This window comes from Falco peregrinus, chromosome 9 (assembly GCF_023634155.1).
Source record: "Falco peregrinus isolate bFalPer1 chromosome 9, bFalPer1.pri, whole genome shotgun sequence".
NCBI lineage: Eukaryota > Metazoa > Chordata > Aves > Falconiformes > Falconidae > Falco > Falco peregrinus.
Window position 1 is genome coordinate 17,124,657 of NC_073729.1, and position 27,674 is coordinate 17,152,330.

At 40.1% G+C, this 27,674-nt stretch overlaps 1 protein-coding gene across 8 annotated transcripts in view; it reads right to left on the reverse strand.

The window, feature by feature from the left end:
* NAV2 (neuron navigator 2) overlaps positions 1 to 27,674 on the reverse strand; it is a 410,341-nt gene that overhangs the window by 34,035 nt on the left and 348,632 nt on the right. For 2 of the 8 annotated variants that reach the window (XM_055813584.1, XM_005240333.4), the window contains exons 12-19: positions 22,285 to 22,423; positions 16,759 to 17,050; positions 15,169 to 15,871; positions 10,720 to 11,187; positions 9,566 to 9,631; positions 8,276 to 8,320; positions 5,933 to 6,093; positions 3,576 to 3,764 (exon numbers count right to left, since the gene is read on the reverse strand). In XM_055813584.1, coding sequence (XP_055669559.1) covers positions 3,576 to 3,764; positions 5,933 to 6,093; positions 8,276 to 8,320; positions 9,566 to 9,631; positions 10,720 to 11,187; positions 15,169 to 15,871; positions 16,759 to 17,050; positions 22,285 to 22,423 — 2,063 coding nt within the window. Of the gene's footprint in view, positions 1 to 3,575; positions 3,765 to 5,932; positions 6,094 to 8,275; positions 8,321 to 9,565; positions 9,632 to 10,719; positions 11,188 to 15,168; positions 15,872 to 16,758; positions 17,051 to 18,777; positions 18,871 to 22,284; positions 22,424 to 27,674 lie in introns of all 8 variants that reach the window. The other 6 variants (XM_027790867.2, XM_055813587.1, XM_027790864.2 and 3 more) reach the window with 5 other exon arrangements.

The following is a 27,674-nucleotide window of genomic DNA, read 5'->3' on the forward strand; positions in this document are numbered from 1 at the left end:
AAAAATCTCCTCCTGTGTTTAGAAATCTCATTCTGCTGCTGAATCAGTAAGTTCCTTGCGTGTCTCCACAACCCTGTGATATGAGAGGTGATGGATAACTAACCTCTTTATAAGGCACTAAATTATATATTATCACCCTTCAGTCATCAATTTTCCAAGCCGAAGATTCCTAAGCTATTTCAACCCTCCTCATGTAACAGATGTTATGCACTTAAGATCTCCTAATTGTTTTTCTTTTTACCTGCATTTTACCCTTCGGACCGCCTTTTTAAGGATGGAAAGCCCAAAGCATAGGCAATATTGTGCAGGGCCACCAATGGACTCACACAGAAAACATAATATTATTTGCTGGCTTGCCTCTCTATATTCTTCATTTGTGCAGTTTTTACTAACAGAGATGTATTCAAAAAAGCAACCATACCAACTGGCCAGAGAAGAAACAGATCTTACACTGGACTGGGACATGCGCATTTTTGAGTTAGCATCAACTGGAATTTTTAAGATCACATTGGGGCTTTAAAGGAGGAAAGCAAGCTCAAAATGAAAACAAGGAAAGAACACATAACTCTGGGAATCATACTCTTGCCTTGTAAAACATTACCACTGCATCGTTTGAATGTGTATATGACTTGAGATTTCTGATTTCCAGGACAACTAAGGAGTTAATATTTTTGTGCAATTTCATTTTAAAGTATCTGCAGATGGCTACTTTAAGGCTATTTAATTAGAAGCCTGAAGGCAGTTATGCTCTTGATGTGATTCCTGTTTTTTGCAGTTAACATGCATCTGCATGCAGGCTACAAACCCAAATTGTTCCGGGGCTAGTATTTTAAAGCACTATAAATGCATATGCAAGCATGTATCATTTTTAATGTTAGAAAAGAAATGGTCTAGCTGTGATCAACTGTCCAAAGAGCAGAAAGAACAACAGGTATTGCAGTCAGTAGCACAAAAAGGAATAAAAATGTATATCCTGATGACAATGAATTTAATTCCTTTCTCTCCAGGAGGTCGAAGTCTCACGGTGGAGCCAGTGGCAGCACAGCTCCTGGGAAGACCGATGACCAGGGAAGCGGGGCCACTGGATAGCCCAGAGACCACTTACATTTTAGGCTGTTTTTTCCCCTGAAGTTCTAGATAATTTGGAGACTGTTCCTGCTGGCATCTCCCCAGCCCTGAAACCGTTCCTATCAAAAGCATTATGTACCGCAAGGCTGGCTAACATTCTGACCTACATGCTGTGCTGTGCCAGAACATGACTGTACTTCACACTCCAGAGACAAAATAGAAAAAGGCTTTTAAGGATAAATCCTAGCCCTGCTGAAGCTGATAAGAAACAAATGTCTTACAATCTTATGTGCTAATAAGTAGGTTGGTGAGCTTCGCTTAAGACCTGGATTTATGCTTCATTTGACATTGGCTGATTACATAAAATCAATTTGTTCATTAATTTCTAGATTACTTTTTGATCTAGTCTTTCAAGGTGAAGGTGAATATCTATAGATCCACAGGTCTGAACACATATGCCCCATTCAGAACACCTTGCTGCTCACTTGTAACTTGTGACTCCCTGAGAAATAAGCAGGAGCTAATAAGCAGGTTATCCCTGCCTTCTGTATGGCCAGAGAAGCGGCACAACACCTTAACCTGAACACAAAAATACAGAGACCTAATCTAAACATTCATCCCATCTGGTAAAATATTATTATTTTTTTAGGTACCAAAAATTTAGGAAAATCTAAAAGGCACTTCTTCAGCAAGTCCACTTAGGGTCAAATTCCTTCCTTGCGTACAAAAGTGATACTTTTCCACTGCTTTCAAGTCCATAACTTGGTAAATTTTTCTTGGACTTAATTTTTATTACTTTTTTTAAACGAAGGAAAAGCACTTTGTAGAACATTTCACCTAACTCTTCCATTTTCCTATCCTTTCCTTTAAAATGGTTTGTCCTCAAACATGTAATACTTATGAAACATTCTTCCAAACTAGCCTCTCTCCTGGACAAGAATTTCTGAATTATAAAAGATAGTTTAACCTCCCACATGCCCAAACGGATTTGTTGCCATGTTAAGTGCACTTTAAAAGACTACAGTTACAATCTTTTTGAGGATGTCTTCAATAAAGCCTGATTAAGTTTTGCTGTAATAGCCCTTTCAGTAAATCATTTAAGTATAACACAGGTGCAGTTATTTAAATTCCTTCACAGATTATATTAAGGAACTCTTTAGTTAGAGCAGGACAGTTCATCACAGAATGGAGATCAACTGACTTAAGTATCTGGCAGTCTTTGACTGTTCACCACCTAGCTTTCGGAGAGCACGGCACAAAGAGAGGTTAACTCCCGCAACGACACTGTTTTCAGCCCTACAGCATTATTCTAATGATTTTCAACCTCTAATGAAGATCCTCAGCCACGGGGCTCTCAAATACAATTAAATGTAATGGAGTTAGATTGACTACATTCAATAATGAATTAGCCCTGAATCTTTCTGAAGCCATAGTCAATACACATTTTCTACCTCTTCCAATGGCAGAAAATTGATGGGCTAACCAGTATCTCCAGAAGGCACCTTGTGGCTCTTAAAGGCCTCTACAAGTACTTGAGGGTGGCTTCCACGCATGCTGGGCTCTAGGGGAGCAGCAGCAATGGGGCACTGGTATTATATGCTGCTAAGTATACTGGTATTAAATGCTAAGGGCAGGTCTGCAGCAGTGGAGGAAGCAAACTGGCAAGAGCTTGTGTGACCTGCAGCGATAAAGTATTTCATAGCCAACCAAGCTCCCAATCCTTGCCAGAAAGGAGATTTCAGACTCAAAGAGCTACTGCTGAAAGAGTCCTATGACCTTCCCACGAACTGCTCCCAGAGCTCACCCTGTGCTCGACTTCCCAATGCGCCATGCTTGAGGGTTTTAGCTTGTGCTCATATAGCCACTCCAGCCGTAAGGTCACTTCATCAGCAGCAACCAAATGGAATGTTTATTTATAGGTAAATGACTTTTTCTTCTTACATTTACACGGGTTTCTTTTATTAGGTATGACTACATATTTGAAAAGATGATGAGGAATTAAAAAGAAGGGCCTAGATATTTTGAAGAACTACATAGGTACCTTCTGTGGAAGCTGTGTGATATCAACCCAGGCTATTCGGCAGAAATAAAAAGTAAAGACATTTGAATACAGATTAAATGCTGGGAAAATTAACCGGGACAGAAACAACAGTCTGGCTGATATCAATTATTTATACCACAACAGAAGTGTGGAGGTCCAGGTTCAGAAGAACTGAGATCACTAAAAATGAAGCACAGGATGCGTTTAAACATCTTCTTGAACAGTGATGGTCTAGGTACAACACTTACATGCTTTCCTATGTCTTGCCAGAAGAAACACTGAATGAATATCATCAGAACAATGATGACTAGGACTAAAGTCTTATCTAACACTGAGACCTCCACACAGAGAGAACTGTGCTCTGAAATGACCACTATGCTGAACTGAAAAGTACCAAATTCCTATCAGGTTTATGTGTGAACGTCATCTTCTGATCATCTCCAGCACCATCACATGCTTTACTGACCTTCTTCAAAGCCATCGCGGAAAGAGCCAGACCGGCTCATTGTTCTGCTTTTCTCGTCCAGGGACATTGAGCTGTTCCTGAAGCGCGTATCACTGTAGGGGTCATAAGGACCATCTGCATTGGAAAGGCTGTGGGTCCGCAGCATAGTTGGGTTCGACAGACTCATCTGGGCTGCTGTGGTTGGGCTTGCTATAAAGCGAAGAATAAACACCTATTTATTTGCGTGACCACAAAACGTCATACCTAATTTTTGTGCAACTACCAAAAAAAGTATTTTTTTAAGACACAAAATTTTTATGTTGTCCTCTCCAGGCTTCACTGTTTTCCTAAATTCAATGAACTCAAATATATGGTATGCAAATTAAGCTAGTGAATAAGAAAACTCAAGTAAATAAAGTCATTTTAAGCACTGAGTGATATGCCTATGCTTCTACAGACAAGCTCAGTCAATTCACTAACACCTTGTAGGCATGAACTAATTAACCATCACTTGATTTGGAACAGTCAAAACAGAACTCAGAAAGGACTGAAGTGCCTGAAGGAATTTAAACTAGTATTTTGCCTATATAGAAAAGGCCTTATGAACTGCCTCCTTCAAAGCTCTCAAAAAATTATATTTTTCTGTGTATTTAAGTCACAAATTTTAAGAGCTTTGGTTTCCTGATAGTTATGTATTTCAGAATTGTTTCCTTCTACCATGAAGTCCTAAGAATTATAAAATATAAATTCTGCCTCAAAAGCCAAGATTCTTCCAGCCAGTGTTTAGAGTACAAAACGTTTACTCCAGTTTCACATTTTCTTGAAGAACTGCTGTGCTAAAATTATACCTGCTATTTACTAAGAACAAGTTGATTCGCGGCAAAAAAAAAAAGAGAACAACAAAATTGCTGTTCAACTGGCAGGTTCCTCTTGGTGTACTGTCGGTGCCTGTTGCTACATACACCATCAACTGATACGGACTATTGTAGAAGATACCATAACTCAGTTTAAAGGTGCTCAACTTTCATATCAACATTTGCTATTAAATTAAATTTAATTAATTAAATTAAATTAAATGCAATGATCTCTCTTGACCCCGTCTCTGCAAGCTCTTTCCTTAAGAATACATAAAAATATCTTTTTCTTACTTTTTTGTTAATTGCTTGTGACCAAACAGCTTTTGAAGCTTAATAATGTAAATAATCCTCAAAATTCTCCATAAAGAGTTAACTTCATAAACTTCATAAGCCTATTGTAACCTTTTTTTTTCTTTTGACCACTGAAGTACTTTCATGAACTTTCATGACAGTCTGTTAGCTGTTGGCAATGTAATTACACTGTGTGTACGTTCAGCTGAAATTCTGTTAAGTGTCGGTTTATTTAAAGCTGTTTATTTAATCTGGGTTTTTTCAGCATACTCAAAGAAAGGCTCGAAAATGCCACTGCTGCAACTCAAAAACTGCACTAGAAATAAGCGACTGCGTAAGCTGCTGCAAATTCACACAACACAAGAAGTGCACAAGTATAGGCTTAACTGTCTTGTAGAGCATTTCTTTATCATTCTAGAAAAGACGGAGGGCTTCAAAGTCAAAAAGAAAATGTCTGGCTTACATAGTATTTTCCAAAAGTCACTGAACTTAAAGACAATATATATACTGTTAAGATTGATTTCCCTACTTAAACAAATGGCAAAGGCAACTAAGTAATATTTAACGAGCACACCAGAGATGAGGTCTGCTGGCACTTTTAATTAGGTTATTTCAACTGCTGATACGGCCAACTAAGACCTGCAATGTTTTATTGATCCTGTCCATCAACTTTTATCGTTTCCTTCATTTAAGAAGTGTTTACTTTTATCAATGTAGTTCAGTGAAGGAATGGCATTTTTTCTGACTTTAAATGACTCTGACTTTTACATATTATTTCAGACTGTGCTTTCTGTGATTTCCCAACAAGCCACCTGCGCATACATACAAAGATAAAATATCTTACACTGATGAAACTGGCACGTGTAGTAAGTAATATGCTTGGATTTTAAAGTGGTATTACTAAACAGGTAGGCAACTCTTAATTTTAAGATTTAAGTCCTTTAAGCACACCAATGTGTGATACTAACAAATAGCTCTGCTGAAGAGTTCACAATTTATATTAAGGCATCTGATTACTCCCAGAGAAGTATTTTCAAAGAGCTACTGCAAGTATGCCACCTTTGGGCATACAAGATAATAATGCTAATTAGTCACACTCATTTCAGTGAAAGTGCTTCCTGAAGCTGAATGTGGGACTTGGAGCTGCTGAAAGAAAATCATATTGTGTAATATGCTATTTTTAAGACACACACTGTATTGCTATGATTATTTAAACGGATAATTATTCACCAAGCTGTGAGAAGTTAAATCTGGTTCCAGAGGGTGATGTTATGCTGGATCCAGATGAAAATGGAGAATTGCCAGCAGTATCCTGAAGTCCTCCTGCTGAATGGGACCGTAGCCATTCTTTTGCATCTTCCTGATTACGGAGTTGGGAGGATGGAGTATACCTGCAAAACCAAACAGTTTTTTCAAAATGAACTTTGACAGTTATTTACAATAAATAAATTCAAAAAAAGCCCCCAAACCAACCACGAAATATCACAAGACTTGGGAAGGGAGAGAAGGAAAGAAAGATGGAATAAGACTCGTATGAAATTTAAGGATCAAAATTAGATAAACCCAACAAAATTCTGATTTAAGGAGCTACTCCAAGTTGTTCTAAGCTGTTCCTAATTCATTCCACCTCTGTATGGGGAAAAAACCTCCCACAGTAACAGCCAAACTAGTAGTGACTAAAAAGCTAAAGACAGAACTCGAGCACTGTAACACTGTAGCATAAAATATAGTGTGTATTACGTATGTACAACTTAAACATAAAACCATACTTTGGAAATCCTTTCCTTTCCTTAGGTTATGCCAAAATTCCATCACTATTTTAATGTTTTGGTGCATGGCTACGCTTAGCTAGCTTTTTGTCATATTATAACTAAATTCAAGTCAACACAGCCATTATCAGATTTTTCAACGAGTTGTGACCCAATAACTCATACTCCAGAGACATTAATATAGAGGCCTGTGGAGGTTTATCCCATTTAGTTCAAAACTAATAGCATTAAATCATCATAAAGAAGACTATGTTTAGCCTTTTCTGTGGGCACAGAAAATAGTGGAAATGTTGTCTATGCCAACATCACTGGCAAAACACCCGCTGGCTTCAGCTTAAGCAAAGTTTTAAACCTGCTCCTGTATATGCCTGAAAAATAGGAATGTTACCACAGGGGTTATGTGAAATACATGATAGGGTACAGGTATCGACAGAAACAGCATCATGGAAACACTTGGCATAAGACAAACACTGAAATCCATCAGCAGACATCTGCTTTTTCTCTTACTGGTTCTCATTCCAAAAACTAAACACTTGGAGCCCATTACTAGCCAATATTATCTATTTAGTTAGATTCCCTCCAAATAAATGCTCTGCAGTAAGATATCACTTATTGAGACTTCTAGATCTATGTGAACACTACAACAACTAATGTTGCAAAAACTCACACTGCTTTCAAAAAATACATTCATTCTTCTGCTTAGGCTTCAACACTTAAGCAACAGACTCTGACTATCTGCATCTCTTAAACTTTGCACATGTATCAGTTTATTAAGAAAGGGGCTTCAAACAGTCATTTTACTTTAACACACTAAGGATTTCTTTTTTATTATTATTTTTGCAGCTTTAATACCTACCTCTTCAGCACTTAAATGTTTTAGTCATAAAAGAAAACCTGTATTTATTAGAGACATGCTTGAGAACCACAGAAACATTTTAAACAAAGTGCCATTTTAAGAAAGGCTTTTGGCTCTCAGCTTCATGGGCCAAGGCTGCTGTGAAGAACATCGTCTATAGTACAGAATAAATTGCAGCTGCAACTTCAAGGCAGTGACTCAGTGGTCCCAGAAGTTGCATTAAGCAATTTTTTATCTAAATTGTCTAAGATATCTTCTGTAGATTCTGTAATACTTACAGCATTTAATTAATACGCTAATGTTGACGATCTTGCTAGAATTGCTTCTATCAATGGAAAAATCTTTTTCAGTGCAGTTTTTTTATGTTATAAAAATCACAGCTTTACAGATACAGAAAATGTATAAGAAGACAATTGACAAGAGTTAGTTTGGGGATTGTTTTGTTCTTTCCTAGAGGAGTAGAAATCATCTCTAAGAGCCCTATATATTTAGATATTCTGCAAAAAAAAATTTTTTTTCAAATTAATATGCCCAATCTCATCCTAAAAGGTTTGGCATGATATTGGAAATCTCTTCTATTTGCCTATCAACACCAAGGTTCCCGGGGTGAAAATGATCTCAAGTCATTCCATGTAATAGCCATAGAAGCTGCAAAATTATTGTTTTCAAGTCAAGCCCAGTGGTGGTTTATGAGATGCTTTTCAGCAATTCAGCCAGCAAAAGCCACAGTTCCTGCTCAAGCAGAGAAGCCACTGAATGAAAAAAAAACAACCACAGTGGTCAATGGCCGCTTTAGAGGATTAAAGAAAGAGAGAAAGAAAGAAAGAAAGAAACAATATTGTTGCCACCTCTTGCAAACTGAGACCATCACCACCAGCCACAACAGAAACACAAAGCAAACTCCAAAGCCACAACAAAAGCTGTTAAACCGTGTGGAAACACCAATACCTGAGTCCCTTCTTAGGCAAAGTGTTCCTATCAAGATGTGGGTCGCTGCAGAAAAGTTAAAAGAAAAGAACTTCAGAGAAGAACAAAAGGGAAGGAATAAGATCAGGACGAAGGACGGACAAACATCTGCATCACCTTTTCAGAGGAAAAGGTGCTGAGCCCTTCCTACAGAAACATGCAAAAACCTCCTTACCCAGGTGTGGATTTGCACAAACATGCATCTGGTACCATGCCAATGAATCTCATCTGCTCACAATGTGATTTTGCTATTTCTCCTACCCACAGTGAAAAAAAACAAATGGCTCTTTAAATGTCCAATGAATGCTTAAAAATATGTTTCTCAGCAGGCGCGAGGCAGACTATTTGTGAAAACTGATGAGAATCTTCAAGTCCAACCTTGCCGTCATTTCTTTCAGCAGACACCATTTAGGGAATGCAGCTAATTACTGCTAGGCAGCTGCAATGTGCATCAGTAAAAGTATTGAGCCCAGACTGTTCAAATTTTCAAACCTTAGCTTAAATTCCCTTAGTGAAGTAAAAGGAACCTATTAGTTGTCCAAAACTCATATAATCAAGTTTCTGTTTTTACAACTGATGAACTTGTAACTGCGCAGAGTCTGTTAATTCGTTTTTAAAGACAATATCCACGTGCTTAAATAAATTAATTTAATGACAATCTTTACAGCTAGAAGTTACAGCATGGGACTGATTAAAATTACAGCGGTGAGCAAAAGTGAGCTAGAATGTTTCGATTTGGGTCACCTTTTCCTAACTTTAGCATTTGCCTTTACAAGGATGGATGTACCCAAGTCCCTGCAAAACACTCATGAGCCAAACTGCAATAAAAGACTGACGACACTGAATGACACGGGGACTTCACGACAAAAAGGACAGGCCTGAAAGGCAGTGGGGAAAGCAGCATGCCAGAGGAATGCTGAAATGCTAGTGAGAGTTTAGATTGGTAGAAAAAAATGGCAAGGTTTTCAAATTGCCTTTGGCAAAGAAATGAAGGGGGAGGAAAAAATACCCCCACAAACCAAAAGACGTTCCCAGTAACAACACCAAAAACATGCCAACTCTGCTGTATGCCATTCTCCAGATTGATTTAGGTGGAATGATGGGGTGTTTGAGGGGACTCTCACTGGCATGTCTTTGTGTCAGTTCACACCTGAACGATGAACACAGCAGAGGACTCAACTGAGCACAGTTTGTCACAAAACAATTTGCTTCACTGACATGGGCAACAAAACCTACGGCCTTGTGCGTACTCCTGTCCTGAGACAGCATTACCTGTCCTGTCTCCTGGGCAAAGTATTTCGGCAGAATTTGGGGCTAGCAGCAGGGGAAGAAAGAGGGCTAGAAGAATCAGTCCAACAAGACAGAAAACAAGAGAAGGAACATTAGAATGAAAAGAGGAGAGAACAAAAAGGAGTTACAATAAAACACAATCAGAAACCCAAACTGTCAGAACATTATATTCGATGCTAATTTTCTCCATTGAGATGCAACTACAAACATTTTGCCACCTGACTACATAACTGCACATCAGGATGTAGCTGATTTCAAAAGCTTGCAAGGGTACTGCAGCCTACTGCAAAAGGTCGCTTGGAGACCATGCACTGCAAGTCATTGTCTGGTTTATCCCGAGGTTAGCTCAACGTGCCGTTAATGCAGCTCTGACACTGAAAAAGCAGCCCCATTCCCTCGCCCCCACTCAGCCTGTCCCCAGCTCCTACTCTGTGTCCACACAGATACCGACGAAGCTCATCGTGTAAAGAGCTGGGGAAGTGACCGGTCCGAAACACAATTCAGGTGACCGAAACACAATTCAGGTGATCATTCTTCAGCTGGATCCACCTCCCAGGCAGGCGCACAAAGCATTCACAGGAATGCCTGTATCAAAACATTGTCAGGAGCAGCTGGAGATGGGACAGGACAGCAGGGAGAGGCCAAGAAGGGATCAAGTGGCTGAGACAGGGACTTCTCTTTTCAGCATGACCTCCAGTTTAAACGCTTGTCAAATGTTATCAACGAGAGTTTTAACAGGAAACAGTTGGCTTCTCAAATCAAAATGGTATAATGATGGAGGTCTTTTGGAGTATCACTATCAGATCAACTAACCGGAGATCTCTGGAAGCATAATATATGATGCCAAATTCAAATATTAGGTATAATATAGTAGCGAGAGAAGTTGCCACGCTGGCTACCATAGCAAATTAAAAAACTCACCTGAACCCATCCTCTTGCTCTGAACTGGGCTCCTTGCCTGGAATGGCTTTTTTGTCTGTTCTAGTAATATTTTCTATGTAGCAGTAATATCCAGTCTTATCTTGCCAGAAGCACAACTTGATTTATACCTGCAGCGTCAGTTACTGCTGCCAGCACTTCATTCACATTTGAGATATATACAAACATATGGAAATGAGAGAAAAAAACCCACTAACCTTTCAGACAACGTAGTCTTAACACTGTTGGTTCGGACAAAGGGAGTCAGAGAATCATCTTTAGAGGCTGGAATCAAGCCACTGGAGGAGTTATGGCTCAGCCCACCTCCACTGCTCAGAGAGATATCAATGGATTCACAGCTGGTATGAAGACTGCTGACAGACTGATATCCAATGCCATCCTTGCTAACAGCAGAAGAGCTACTCGCGTTGGTACCCCACGTTAAGCTGTTGGAAGGAGCTGAATGTGCTGAACTGGGACTAGAAGCTAGTGGAGATTGGTTCATATCTGGGTTTTTACTATACAGAGGACTGCTGCCCCCACTGCTCAGCATACCACTGCCAGATGGTGAATCAAGATTACCCTGCTGGTTCATAGTAGCGTGAGGATTGGAGATGACTACTGAATTTTTCATATTTTCAACTGTTGTGATGGGAACTTGTTTACTAGGCTTGCCACCAAAAAGTCTGTAAAAAAAGACAACATGAAAGATCCATAAAATGGAATATTAAGTGCAAGGGTGTTTTATATCTAGACCATACATATCTTCAGAAAACCAGCATTAAGTAAATGATCCTAGATTAGACATACACAACTATAAATTTCATGAATCTCCTTGTGTTCACTCCTCCTTCAATAAAGCCCAAGACAGTAACGATAACTTCCAATCTATCTTAGGTGTGTCTTCTCTGAATCAGCAAGTGCTACTTTCATAAAGCTAAAAGAAAGCTTAACAGAACTACAATACAGCCATACCATCTTCTGCTCCTTAAGGAAAAAGGATACCAGAGAAGTACTGCATTGATTAATCCAAAGGATGGGATATTAGAGGTTGAAAGCTTGTTGTCTGGGTAAATTCTTTGCAAACCACCAAATGCGCCGCACAGAAGCAGCATTTGCTGGGATGTAACAGGAAAAGTATTTACTGATATCAAATACAGGTTTGTCTCATTTCAGGAGCCAAGCTGGCTGGAAACTACTTCTTTTTCTTTTACTGTAAAATGAGATTTTACCTGCTTTGGCACCTAGAACTGGCTCAGTAAAAGACTAGCTGAGTGCCAGAACTAGTGCACAGGAGGGGATACAAAAGCACAGCTGGAGGAGGATGACTGCAGCATCTCCAGTTTGCCTCACTGTTGCCTCTGATGGCAATGCACTGCCATCAAGGAAGGCACTTCAGTTCCCCCATTAACAGTCACCTGGGAAGTTCTCAGAAGTGCAGAAGTGTTTTAGAAATAAACATACCTAAAACTAGACTCTCAATCATCCTAAAACTGATCCTCAAAATTATGAAAAAATATCTTTCAAGTCTAGCTTCTAACATCCACCCCAAAATTGCTTCTGTTTCTGCCACTAAGCTCCTGCAACTGCCTTTGGAACCCTAGTTTTCCTCACACATGCCTATATGGATTTGCTTTTTTCTTACCAACAGTGTGGAGTATTGGGGATGAAACCTTTCAAAGCAGGTATCTATCGGACTGTAGTCCGCAGCATAGAGGACTACAGCGCTTCTGTGCAAGAGTTCCTGAAGACTTACGGGTGGGTATGCACCAACCAGAACTTCCTCTGCTTCTGAGTATGTCCAGGTTGGTTGTACAACACATGCACACTAAGTCACTTTGTCCAACACTTCCCAGAAACACAGACTGTGTAATATAGCTGGGCACCCTACGGCACGTGTGTGGTTAAGCCCAGTGATGCCGAGAAGCACTGTAGTGATGGTGCACGTGCTACCTGCAGCTCCAGTGTACCTGTGCAAGATGCCTGGAACACAGCTCGGCTGGATGGCTGCTGTTGCACACTTGCCACAAAGCACCTGGACAACACTGCTGGACCAGGCTAAGATGCTCATCTGCATCTAGGTCATAATCCAGCACTGCTCTGTGCCATGATCCTCTCAGCACCCGGTGCAGACAGACATTCACAAACAGGCACAGACCTGGCAAACTTGGTTCATCTGGACACCACACCTCGCTGATTAGGAAACACTCACTTAGACAAGTCAGACTGAATGATAAAACCCATTCCTACAGAGACTGAGAGAATTTAGGGTCTAGCTTTTATTTAGTTAATGTTATTAGAGCAAGTACGAAGGAAAATGGCAAACTGTACTGCAATGACACATGGCCTTCAGCAGCAACACCACCTTAGGATATCCCTGCTCCTGTGCCATTGCATACCACCTCTTCAGTTGTACTGGGGGAGCTGCACTCTTAGAGGCAGGATCCCAGGGCTTAAAACAATCCCACCCAACAGTTTTACAAGCTGTTTTTAAGCTCTGCAGTCTTCCCCAAACTGTTTCACAGCACCTCTAATACAACTGAAAGGATGCTGCACTGTGGCACAAACAGAAACGCTAAAGGCAGCGTCTGGTTGAACCACAACCTTCTAACAAGCGCCTTCAGAAGAGGATGTGGTCTGGGGAGCACACCTCTCAGTCCAGGAAAATCCAGCCCAGCAAGACAGTCACATCAACACAGAGATTAATTCTGGAAGGACATACCCCACGAGGAAGGACAAGGAAGGACATACCCCATGAGGGAGGACATCTATTTACTCCTATCTACTATTACTGACAAGAGATTGATGTATCTGAGCTGGCTCTTGGGTCATGCATGTCTCCCATCAACAGAAAGGGAGCATATTATATACTGCAGAGCATGAAGGCCCCATTTAATAGTAAAATATATCAAGATGAATGATGGCTTCACTTAAGGGACAGGCCAGTTACATACAACTGGAGTTAAAGGCAATACTGAGAGAACAGAGACAGGGATGGCCCTCATAGCAGAATTACAAAATCTCACTGTTTATGGCAACATAAAAGTTACATATATTCATAGACTTACAGATAAATCTGTATCATTACAAAGGTATGGATTCTAAGTTATTATTGAATATTAAAAAATTACAGGGCCAAGAGGAAACATGCAAAAAACATGTGCAACTCATCCCAACTGACTATGAAAATTAAGCTCAAAATCTTCTTTCTCGTCAGTCTAAAAATCAGTAATAAGCAGACAGGGCCCAATTCAACTCTGATGCATTTCAATACATGATAATTTAGACAGTCTGGTGAAAATTCAAGAGCAAAATTGTATATCGAATGACAGAATAGTTAAATTGAGCCTCAGGGTCTTCTCTTTGAATGTCCATGTATTTCTAATGTAGTATTTCAACTACATAGCCAGCAATGTGGCTTTCTAGTAAAAATAAATAAATAAATATAAACGATGAAAATTCAAGATTTATGCGCCTGAGGCTTGCAACACTGAAACCCTGTATTTCTCATGGGGTATACTACAGATACGAAAGGTCTGCTGGAGTTTTTAAGTAGCCATTGAGGAACATTCTATGTTCTAAAGGACACGGCTCATCTAATGATAACCAGGAATAAAATAAAGGAAGTAGTCTGAATTATGGTCACACAGGCTCTTCAAATAAAACCACCCATCTAAGAAACACTTCACAGCTCTCTACAGCGTTAGCCTAAGCTGCCATCACAGCCATTATGCTTGCACTGGTGCTTCAGATGGAATGTGGCTTTCTCACGTCACTGGAAGCAGGATGATGCAGCATAACTGTATGGATATTATGGGCGTCAAGACAAATGAAATGCAAAACACTGCAACTTGAAACAGACAAGCTACTCAATGTCAAATTCAATTGAAAAATAATATTAACAGAACCTTTCACCAATATCGAGGCTTTGATGCACATGCATCGACAAATTAATTCCTGACCAACTTGATGTTAATGTTAAAATAATGTGTGTGGTACTTGTGGAGAAAGAGAAGACAGATAAGATTTTTGTTTTAAAAAAATATTACTCAAATAAGAAAATTCAACCCATCTTAGACGGTAACTTTACTCAGGGTTCTTCTACACAGGTGAATAACCTGATGTTGAATCTCACACCACACTGGCCTAATCCACACATCTGAAAGGTCGGTTTGGGTTAGGCACGTGAATCTAAGCATGGCAGGTCAAACCATACCATTATGATCATGAAAATCTGGAATAATGCTCCTATTGTCAATTTATAATTTGATCCACCATTGGAGTATTTCCAGTTTTGTTACAAATACATTGGTGAAAGAACTCTTCAGTAACCTTCAGATAAGAAAACTCTTATTCCTGTGATATCTGCATGGATAAAGCCTCCAGGTATGATTTTTGTAACAAAGACTCATATCACAATTGCCAAACTTTCTGCCAGACAGTTGTTTTTTTTCCAAATGTTAATTTTTTGCTGCTGTTGCTGGAGGTACTGAGCATTTACAACACTGGCCAACCTGTTTAGGTGAAATTAAATGTAAATACAATGACTTTGATGTAGGACACTAAATAGTAAGTGCTCCACAAAACCCAGCCAGGCCTGGCTTGAAGAGTCCTGATCATTCAGCTCCGACTAACATCATTGCACAATCAACGAATTTGTTGCCTACCTGCGCAAAGTGGGAGAGGCCACATCGGGGTACTTGGCTCCTTGCTGGTGAGAACTCTGAGCTCCGCTAGAAGCAGTCTGTGATGCAGGGTTCACTTTAACAGAATTACATGAGGCCACGCTTTCGTTGTCAGACGAAATCCCTTTCTCTTTATCTGTCTGATTGACTAATCCTGTCAGAGAGTTTCCAAGGATTACCTTGGCCGGCTCTCTCATTTTAGGGACAGGCAGCCCAGCTGACTTGCTGCTTATGTTGGAGTCTATGCTACTTGTGCTAGATCTATTCCCAGCTCCACTTCTGCTACTGGACTTACTGGGCCGGGGCAAACTACGATACTGAAGATTAGTTCGGGCACTAAGTGCTAAGTAGCCATCATCCTGGTTCTGAGAGCCATCAACACTAGTCTTCCGACCAGTGGTCCTACCCATGAGTCCAGATGACTTTGGGATTTTTCCCAAGGTAGCCGATCTACTGGTGATTGTTGCCCCACTGGCAGTGATTATAGTCATGCCTACAGCTGACCCGCTCTGTTTCTTAAATCCAAATGTATTAGCATTAGCAGCAGTTGTTCTAGAGTTACTTGTGGGAAGCTTTTTGGATTCATCACCACTGCTGCGTCCTGCATCTGATGGGGAACGTTTAACATGTCCAGCTTTAGGAGATAGTCTACCCTTTTCTGATACCTTGGCGTCATCAGTTTTCCCTACAAAAATAGAAAAAGAATTCTAATATTTAATGACTTGAAAACGTCAAGCAAATGATGAAACTCAAAGCAGCATGAAAAGCAAAAGCGTGCTAGCCACCACAGTGTGGTTAAAAGTTATGATCTAGTCTGCACTGAACTTACATGCCACTCTAATGAGTTATACATGCAGACTTGCCAGAGAAAGTACGTGGTGTGTTTGCCCTCAAGAATATGAAAAGCAGAACAGTCTTATGTAATAGTGACAGACAAGAAAATATGTTTCCCTCTGTAGCTATCACAGATCGATCCTTCGTCATTAGACAGAAGTAGTGTTAGGCCATTAGTATGATTTTCCTAAAAGGCATTCATCAACTGTTTCATGTACAATCGTGTACACGACTAAATAAGAGAGGTATTAACTTACATTACTTGATTATACAAATTCAATCAATTTTCATTCACACATCTGCAAGTGCTAAAATCACTGATACATTTATAAGAAAAGCCAGAACTATTAGTATAAATTAACATGCTGGTTTAGTATGGGGGCGGGGGGTAAGTAAAAATCACCTTAACCACACATACTGTTATGTTCTTAAAGTTAACCGTGAGTTCAAAAGCAGAAATTATATTGTTCATTCTTTTCATATGGCAATACTGTGCTCAATTAATAGCTTGGCTTAGTTGTCATGAAAACAACTTTCACGATGTACTAATCCAAAATATGCATTTTCAAATGACAGAAATAGAAAACTGGACGTACGGGATACTGCAGAAGTTAAAACAATACCTAAAAATAAAGACAGGATTACCTGAAGTTCAGGTTCTGCCTCTGGAAAGTATTTAAACTGTTTTCATACCGAACACACTTTTGGGCTTGTTTGTATCTTACACCTAATTCTCACCTGTTCCAGGTGTCTTTAATGTGCCTGAGGTGGTTGAAGGTTTAGTCCTTGGTGTGGTAATGCCAACCTGAGCTGACATGCCCCGTCGCCAGGAGCCCGTCTGTGAAATAACAGTGTTCTTCCTACCAGAAGTACTTTTATCAGATTCATCTGACACATCAGAGGGATTCCGCCTCCATTTAGATCCTGGCTCCATTTTTATGCCGCTATCAGATCCTCCATCCGATTTCTTGACTTCATCACTGGACCACAAGGAATTCCTCTCAACCTGGGAATGCTTTTCTGCATCAGTCTAGGACAGATAAGGAATTGCAATATAACCTTCAGAGCAAGCCCTTCTTTTAAGAAGCTTCATAAGCAAGAACCTTCAAACTGATTAATCAACTCAGCAGTCATCTCTGAGTACCAACAAATGTAACACGCCTTAAAGAAACATCACAGCAAGAAATGAACCCCAGCAATGACATCTTTTTTTAAAAAAATATGCTAGGGGAAAAATACAAAAAACATAACAGCCATGCCCCTTAGAATAAAAAAAAAAAAAAACAAAACAACCCAAAAAAACCCAAACCAATAAAAAAACCCACTTGATTTATAAAGGACATATTCAGCTCCATGACATTTATAATCCTCCATCTCAAATTTCTGATGAACCCTTTTACTGCAATGCCAAAAATCATTTCAAACCCAGTTTTCCTTTGTTCTTGCTGCTTTCCTACCTCTTGTCTGGCAATCTGATCTCCAGAGCACGAGGAGGCAGCTTTCTGAGCACATTTGAAGATGTGCAATGCTGTTCATTCTAATTAACACAGTAGAAGGACACCCAAGAACTGAAGGAAAATGAATCCCCAACAACCTTCTAACAATATTCAAGACTGACTTAAATACAGAAATTACCTCCTTTCTTAATTGATGTTCAACTCTCACTACTATTTTTTTCCCTGTTCTTTGCACAGACTGATTGTGCTATCAGTCTTCTGTGGAGAATTTTGCAAAGCCCAACATCAGATACAGAATTTTCTCATTATTAAGTCTTTGCCAAATTCCCAGAAACACTTAAAGTAAATCTATTAGGAGATATATATATAACAATATATATTCCCTATATGATAGCATTTTCTATTGCTAATGATCACTCTTGCAGAATCTGACTTCTGTCAAATGCTGTTGATTAATTTAGACAAATTTTGTAAACCACAACCAACTATTTTGTGACCAGACACAAACGACAAACATCTACACATCTGATCTTCATCCAGATAAAAATACTATAGTTTAAGTGCTCTCCAACCATCATGGTACTATGAAAGCGACTGACAATTCAATCCTTGATCATGAAGCTCCCAAAGAAGGGTTGGAAAATTTTGGTAACATGTTGATCTGTTCCCTGCAGCCTCAGCAGCAGATGAATGTGCTCAGCACCGTGCAGTAGTTGAATGGCAATATCATTTAAAAGATAATTATTTTAAATAACCCGAAGCATTATAAAGCTCACAACTTTTTACTACCTTTCGATAATCAGAAAAGCACAGCACAGGAAAGGACACATGACCATATATGATGCTTTCAGCAAAATGCTGTACTTTATTTTTACGTTCCTAAAGTATATTTCAAGTTCGTGACTTCACTTTTCCTACCAGATCACACCATTAATATTAAAGAACCCAGGGGAATTGCAGCTTCATTTCCTCTGCTTTTTGCTGTAATTAATTTTATTTTAAAAGCCTGAAAAACTAGTTAAGCAATCAGTACATGTAAGCTGATGCTACACATCACAACGGTCTTTCTTCAGCCATGTGAAATAGTCAGGACCTGAATTATTTGTCTGCATATTGAGTCATTAGACTAACAAGCATTTGCTGAATTACAGATTTAGGCATTATCTTCTTGCACTTTCCTCGTGCTATGCAAATGTTGTTTCCTTGCCTCTCCATTCAAAGACAGGAACTCAGCGTAGGCTTGAATGAAACACTGCTTTCTAACTCTCTTCGCGTGGCTGCAAGGCTTGAGGGTGGTTACCTTTCTATTTATGACCGCCGGTAGGTGTGCAATAAATTCACAGTGTGACTGTTTCCATGTCCCATGTTTCTCTAAACTTCTACATTTACAGATCTTGGAAGAGAGCACATGCAAGAAGCAATAAATAATTGACCAACAAACCCACCTCAACATCATGCCTCACATGCTCTCATTAGTATCTTGTTTCAAGTACCTTGTCTGGAATTGTGTATTTACACTGTTAGCGTTCAAGAGCGAGTAAAGGGTTTATTCTGGTTTTAGCTGACTACGAAATATTCCTGTACCTTCTATTTCTCCTCCTTTACATCTGTAAGAATAATGCAGTCTCAACAGAGAGAAAAACATTACAGTAAGTCCTCTTTCTTCGCTCTCTTCCATTTCATTCCATTAGTACACCCATGGCTAAAGTTTTTCTGTAGCTTTTGAAATGCCGCACATCCACCCTAGAAGCCCTCTGGCCAGAGATGTTTCTGTTTAATGGTAAACACTCCGAACAGCAGAAACATGACTAAGGAATCAAAACCAAAACATGGTGAAACCTGGCTTCGGGATTGCAGCTGAAACTGCACCTGCCTGGAAGGGTGAAAGTGGAAATGCTGCTGGCTGGAGGTCATGGCACGACCTAGCGAGTGTGTGCTGGGAGCAAAGCCTGCCACCCTGGGATTTAGCTGGGAGTAGCGATAACCAGCATTTCTTAACTTAGTCTGATGGTCTTGTAAATCTATTAACGAAGCTGTGAACAGACAAAACCCACCTCTGCTTCAACAAAACTGAGACATTGTCTTCATCCACAAAACTGAGACATTGTCTTCATCCAACTGCTTAAAGATGCTGCTGTTTCTGTTTAAAGGAATTGTTTCCTTTCTGTCTCCTGGTCTTTTTAGTATTACACGAACGAGTTTATTACTTGTCCTCTTCCTCTCTTCCATCTTATATCAGTTAAATAATTTATTTCCAAATGTCCACCAGGTCTTAATTTCTCATTAAAATACGTGTATGATGTGACTTTAAAGGTGTACTACATGCAGCGCTGGGTAAAAGGTAACTTGTCTATGTCTGTGCGATGTAAGGGAAAAATATCAGGGCCCCAGAAGTTGTACAGCGCCATGAAGTGGTCTGGTACTTGGCGTCATCAGAGCAACGTGGTAACGCAAATTCTGGTCCCCATCACTAGCTTGTTCAGAACGAACACTAACACCTTCATAGCACTGTTACAGAAAGGGGCTACAACTATTAACGTCTGCGAGGATGCAGTTAATACCATATTTATTTAAGTCCTGCTTCCCAAAGATGGAGAAACGACAGCTTCTGGAGTGCAGGGTACTCGGCAGCTCTGAAAATCAGTTTCTTAGCAGCGAGTTTTTTCCTACTGCAACCACGTGTTCTCCCTTTGCAGAGATGACTCTGCATAAGTAACTGATTTTATCAGCAGACACTGACATGGCAGGGCTCTCTCCCTTTGATGTTGCTGTATTATTTGTCTGGACTCCCAGCTGCACATGTATTAGCTGTAAGCTCCCTCTTTGATTATCTGAAATTCAACTTCTGTACCAACTCAATGAGATGTGGCAGAGTCACAGCAGCTTAAAAGTTAAGCACTTACTATTCAGGAGAACCAAAGCAGTGGGTCACCTGGGAGGAAAAGTCCACGTCCCTCTGCAGATGTCTGCCAGTCCTTTGTGGCTCACCACCCAGTGGAACGCAAATCTGGGCACAGGCCACCATACAATATTGCAGGTAAGATGGAAAGGGCATATAGGCAGTGTTCACTGTGCCATGAGCTCTGAGGAGTACTTTGGCCAGCAAAAAAATCAACCCTGCGAGCTACACATGGTTCCATCACTCCAAGCTATTTTCATTCCCTTGGTTGACAAGATTAGGCTATTCTTTTCAAATGAAAACAAAGTGTTTCACGGATAATAATTGGCAGATAATAGTAGTAGCTACAATAAATATTGTCAGCCATGGAAACTGAGGAGAGAAGCAGGTCACAGACACACATCAAAAAACTGCAAACAAAACGTGTACGTTTTGGCTCCCAGCTTCCTCTTCTAATGACTGTGCTCTACTGTCTGCACAAGCTTCAGCTGCTTTTCTTCTGCTGTATGTCTGCACCCGCTTGGATGCTGCAATAGTTGTGGAGGAGGAAGAGGAGTTCATCAACACAGATTTTGATCTCTCAGAGGTGTTTCCAAGAATCAGATCCATCAGAAGATAGAAGTCAAATGAGTTTCTATTTTTTTTCCTTAGGTTGGTGTTTAGTCATGTCTCCCTTTTTCTTTGGGTTTTGGTTTGGTTTTTTTTCCCCCCAAGAGTATTACAGTGCTGAAACAGTAAGAACTGTCAAAAAATACTTCTAGTTGTGTATGTTACTGTTACGTACTGAAAAACATGCTCAATAGATCTTAACTCCTCTCAACTTGTATGGGACTTGTATTAGCAGTTTCGAGCACACATGCAATCGCCGATACACAACCAGAGGCTAACTGGAAATCTTTAATGTAGGCTCAAATATGCACTTCGTGGCAAGCGAACAAAGACTAATACATGCTTGCACCATGGCTCTGTAGGCAGGGTAACACTTCACAGCAACCACACGTCTACATTAAAACTGATATTAAAAACAGATACAGAGTCCAGTCATGAAAAGGACTGGAGAAGAATAAAAGAGGAAAGAAACAGAGGTGAAGGTCATACCTACATCCCTCTACCTGCTGCAATGCCAAGTCACTGCATCCCAGCTGCTTTGACACACAACACCTGAGTCCCCTGGGCAGGTGGGTGTACAAAGAACAAAGCTGGACTTCTTAGTGCCGCTTTTTTCCAAACAAAATTCTATATAAATGGGGGGAAAAGCAGTTTATACTACTGCAAATCTCTGTATTATACACTCTAACTGATGAATGAAAAACTGCTGGATACCTTCACACATTTTACCCTCTTTGGATGTGTGTGTCTGAGCACAAAATATACATGTATGCTGCCAACGGACATAAAATTTATCCTCCTGTGAAATGCCGCCAAACAAGAAAGCCTGCAGTAACATGCAGCCCAAGAAGTTTTAAATAATCTATTTAACTTCCTTTGCATGCTTACATTTCCGATGGAAGTGTAAATAATCTTTAAACTTCAATGTTGACTTAATTAAATTTTATTCTTTAAGAAAAATCACAATAGCTTAATACCTTTTCTAGGGCTAAAAAAATTTAATAAAATAAAATAAATCCCTTCTACTGAAGCATCTTTTCTATACAGCAGTGCTGCTAAGGAGGCATTTGCTGCCACACCACCACGGCAGAGATGCCATGTATCCCACGCACAGAGGAAATATTCACAAATGCCACGTATGAGGTGGTGGTTACTACTGCTCGACATTGCCCTTTCAGTGATACTGTCTGTACTGAAGGCCAGCTGTGGGTTCAAATTCATCCAACTTAAAATAATTATACCTACTGCAGAGACAAAATAACAAATATGAATGTTCCTCGTCTAAATTAGAAATCTTACCTGTGCATCTAAGTTTTTGCGGGAGGAGGCAGGTGTGTTGGCATAGGAGCTGATAGAGGAGCTAGTGTTTATGTCATCGGTACTGAGATTATCTATGGTGTCACTGATCCCACTGCTGACAGAGCTGCTGTCATCCCAGCTGGAGAGAAAGCACAGCAAAGGTAGAAAACAAGGGTCAAAAGACGAAATGTCATTCAAAAGGTAAAGTATTATTTCTACAAGCCTTACCCTACTTGCAGCTGCAAAATGAAAACGGCCTGCTCATTCTCCTAACTTATCTTCTTTGTATTTCAAGTCTAAATTCATACAGCTTATTAACTACATGGTCGCCACAAAGCCTAACGTATACCATCATCAAGCCAACAGCACCAAGGATGCAACTCTTCCTGGCTCAGCTGGAAGTCTGTATGAATAAACAAACTTTCCAGTGACTCTCGAAATTTATGCCTGCAGTGCCAGAGCAGGGGAAGGTTGTGGTAAGAAGGCGTCTCCAGGTTGGCATAGCACTGACTTGCGGAGCCATAACGCAGAAAAGGAACTTAAAAGCAAAGAAAAATATCATCCTGAAGTAATCTTTTGTACCTGGCTGTTACAAAGACCTGGGCAACAACCTGGGTCTAACATCGACAGCATTAGCGGTCTCCGAAAACCTTAGTAATGGAAAGTTTAGTTGTTCAGATGGTACAAAACCCTCCTGAGCTGTACCAGACATCCTTTTCAAGGAGATCTATGAACAGGTTACTATTCAGGACTACCTGCTTCCAGCGTGTGATAGCTTCAATATTTTCTAGTAAATGAGAAACATGTAACTGGAAATTCAGGACACTGAAAGCACCAACAAAAAATGCCCATGATGCCTGAAGCGATTTGAATGTTAGAATAGACAGAATCAAAATGATCTAAAAGTCAAGCCAGATGCTCCACTCCTAAAATGCCCATAAAAATAAGCTGTTTAAGGAAGAGATTCATGAACTGGCTCACAAGTGCTCCATCTCCAAGAACAACAAAGCTGAGATTGAAACACTGTCCTGTAAGTAGCTCTGTGAAGACATTTCAGTCCACTGATCAATAACTACTGCTGGAAACACATGAGTATGTATTTCATAGATCATATGTGAAAGCTAGAGTTAAGAGCCCATCTCCTGGCAGTTCACTATCTATTTATTACAACAGCTTCAGATTTTGGGAGCTCCACTCTCTTTCCTATTGCATTTCTGTTGGCTTTATAACTTGTAGCAACGAGATCGCAGTGAGTTTTTTGACCACAGACTGAAAGCCATTCACATACTGATATACTGGACATTTAATAATGCACTTGAAATTGAATTGCATCTTACATAATCAAACTATGTAAAGAAAGGCAATCTCTGTCTGGTTTCTTGAATTTTATTCATAGCTCCACCACTGATTTACTATACAGCCTTACTATATAACCTTCGGCAACTCTGAAATGAAAAGCGTTTTATTTTTCTCACTTAGTGCTACAAAACTGCTACCTGTGTGAGTTTTAACGATGCTTTAACAATTTTTAATTGCATTTTTCTTACTTGGCAATATTTTGTTCACCCACGTCTACCTAAGGCCTTTCAGGGAGTTGAGCAGAGCTCAAGAGCAGCACAGTTGACTGAGGCACATGAAGAGCAGCGGCCGCAGGGACGCGCTCCCCTGTGTGCCTGCAGAAAGGGTTATTGCTCACAGCTGCTCCTTGCTACTGCCTTGGTCCCAGTTACTGTCCTCATCAATCTGCCAGCACAGGCATTTGTGCCAGTTCTCCCCATACCATCGCAGACAAAGCCAGCTGGGAAGCTCAGTTCAACAGCTTCAGCAAGCTGGATTGATTTTGTCTTCAGGAAATTTGGGAGTGCTCAGCCAGGCTGCTCTGCTGGTGGAGGACAGGGATGCACTGGGACAGACACCGGGACCAACCGCTGACCCCTGCTGCTGCAGGCTCCGTTTCATGGAGCCTTGGGGTGGCCCTTCATGTGGTGTCCTCCAGCTTACAAACCACACTCCTGCCAGTTCTGGCTGACTTCCAGGTGTGCCCCAGTTACAGGCAAAGCCCTGGCTTTGCAGAAAGGTTTTCTAAATGCTGTTTCCTAAATCCACAGGCACACCAGCTCTCCAGATCAGAATGAAATGCTGTAATCTACAGTGTTGGTGATGCTACAATTTAAATGAAAGATGTAATTTTTTTTTCTAGATGTGCCTTCATCTGGGTAATTTTAGAGAGCAATCTGTCATAATACAAAATAAAAGCATATGTTAAAATAAAACTCCATACACAATGTAAGACCTGTTGAGTCTGGGAAAGCCAGCCAGCCAGCCAGATTCGACACAACCATTTTGTTTGCTATTTTCCAAAATCTTCCTCAGCATAACTGGATGAAAGATGTGCTAACCATGAAAAGAAATCAATGGGTCTTGGGGTTGGGGGGGTGTGTGGGGAATCTTATTTCCCCCCTCAGTGCCTAGAGTATGGAAAAACATTGATAACTTGGAAAAGAATTGAAAGACCTCTTTGAAACGTTGTTTTGGTTGTTTTTTTTAAGAGTAGGCAATTAAGTATTATAATGCAAAATATTTAAAGTTATATTACCTCTCAATTTCAGTTTATAACTGATATTTTACTTCTGTTTCAAAACCTGTAACATAAAGCAATTACTATACCTAGATTTTACAAGTCTATAAAGTTACACGACAGTTACTGAAATAAATGCATAAAAGAATATGCTTCTCATTTTCCAAAGTTTTGTGCAGCAACTAGCATCATCTTTTTATTGCTGAACCTATAATAAAATCCTAATAATAACAGTATCAGCAACAGCAATGTTTTCCATGTTTAACAGTTTAATTTCCTTCTTATGGAGATTCGGCAATGCTTCCCCACCCCCTCCCCAATAACGTTCTTCTGCAGGACCCATAGGTCCACCTTGAACATACAGAAACATTACATCTCCAGCCATTCACCATCCTTAAACCATCACAGCTCCCAGTTCATCAGCATCTAAAGAATGTGTCACAAGTAGTTTTACTGGCATCAGCCAGCCCCGCTGACTGCAGTTGGGCAATCCCAGGCATTATGGAAATATTTGAGTGCCCTTCTGAACTGGGACACGCGCCTGAGGACAGAGGTAGAAGCATGCACCTGAATACATTGATGGTTGTGGCTTCCCCTTAAGTATATCCTGGGCTTGCAGTCTCTTATGTTCTCAGGGAAACAAACAACTCCAGCTCTGTGTTTTCAAGTTCACTAATCCTTTTTAATACTTATATATATATATACACACACACACTTCTAATACTCTGTTTTAATACTAAATTAAAATAGATTAGCTATTCTGAGGTCCAAAGATAGACAACTAGTGTTTTGGTTGCTAGCAGTTAAGCAACATAGCTCTTGTAGACATGCTGATGCCACCGAGCAATGGTACCGATGCCACCAAGCGATGATGCTGATGAACACGGCTGCTCTGACAAGGCAAGATGCTGTGTCAGCCAACACCAGACATCTCAGGTTTAGCATTATTTAAAAAAAAAATCACTTCAGTTGGAGGGTGGGAGGGGTCAGGCTCCACCTAGAAGAACAGTAAGATGTAAGAGAAAGAAGAAACACAAGGAAACACAACATCTCCAGAAATTTAAAATAATTTTGAAAACCGACATAAAAAACTATTGATGCTGTCCTTTGGAGGTGGTTTTGATGCAAGTGAGATGCCTGCAGAATTCACTGCACTGTGTAAATTAGATGCCAATGCAAGCTACTTTACAAACATACCGCATAAGCTGCTCGAAAGTAATGCTATTAAAGCACATATACTGTTTAACCTGCTGTCAGTGATCTATTACACTAAAAGCTCTTCCCCCAAGCAGCCCATCATACAGTATTTGGTGTAATATGCAACAGCACAGGACAGGCTGCTCCATGTCCATATCTGCACACGGGTGAAGAGTGCAGCTTCGTGCCAGGACAGCATCTGGTAACAAATTAAAGTATCTCTAGTTCACACTGTTCTTGAAATAACCCCAAACCCTCCACACAAATTGGTTCGCTTTTACCTTGATCCAGTGCCTTGATGGTTAAATTCAAAAGCAAGGAAGCAGAATCGGGGATCTAACAGCCATAATTACAGTGTTTTTGGCTCCCAGAGCCAAGATAACATCTTTGTAATTTAGCTGGTGCAATTAATAATTTCTGATGTCAGCAGAAGTCTACTCAACCATAACCTGAAGCTGAAATGTTTGGGCTTTCCTCTCTCTATTTGATCAATCACCTGAAACTTTACTTTGATTACTGAAAATTACAAAAAAATTTCTTAATTATACACCCACCCACTTAAAAACTACCACCACCAACATTTAAAAACTCCCACAAAGCTGCCTCCTGCTCTCTATAAAACCAAGCCCCCCTAAGCCCCCTCCCTCTCCCTCCCCATCTCAGACTACATGCCCTAATGCGACTAACAACCTCGCTACTATAGATGGCCCACATACAGCACCAGGTCAACTACCCAAAGCTGCTTTTTGAAACAGGTTTGTAAAGAGGTTAGGCTCAGACTTGTATTTTTCCACAGTCTATCAGCACTTTTCCATCTTGCATAATCATCATCCACAGAATTGGCTCTTCTTTGTCAACTTGGAAGGCACAGAAACCATCCTGTGATCCTCAGGACAGCCCCCCTCACTGCAGATATCCTCCCCAATGCAAGTCCAAAGCAAACGAGTCATTAAAATCCTACTAAATAAAGGTATTGTTAAAGGCTGAAAATGCACCCTTCTCTACAGATGGGTGTGGATTTTAACTTTGCTGGATCTTCACTCAAAACCAAAATTACAATGATCTGCTGAAAAATACATTTGTCCAAGATAGGGCCTTGGGGCTTTACAATATTTCAAGTGGAAACATGGTAATTATCCTCTTCTACCTAAAAAATTAACTATTTATGAGTTGATAGAATGAGCAAACAAACAAAAAAATATCAAGGTGCAAAGTGATTTGAAACTTCACAGCATCCTCAAAGAATTAAAAAGAGAAATAAAAAAGCCAGATACATGTAGATGTGCTGTAAGATGAGATACCAAATACTGCAGTTTCCGCTGTTTTCTTCTGGGATTTCCTATGATACTGACATCACTGTGTCAGAAATCCAAAAACCATATACAGACCCTTGCATGGTTTTCCTTTCAAATTGTTATGAAAGGTGACAAATAACCATTTGCAAGAGAATGGATGGAAATCTACTTCAAGAGAAGAGAATTTAATTAATATATTTTACATGGTTATTAATCCCCCACTTCTCCATGACTTCAGTTACTTTCTTCTCATTACATCTCATTATAGGTATTTTAAACCACTTTGTTTCTAACTGAAGGTGGAGCCCAGGGACAGGACT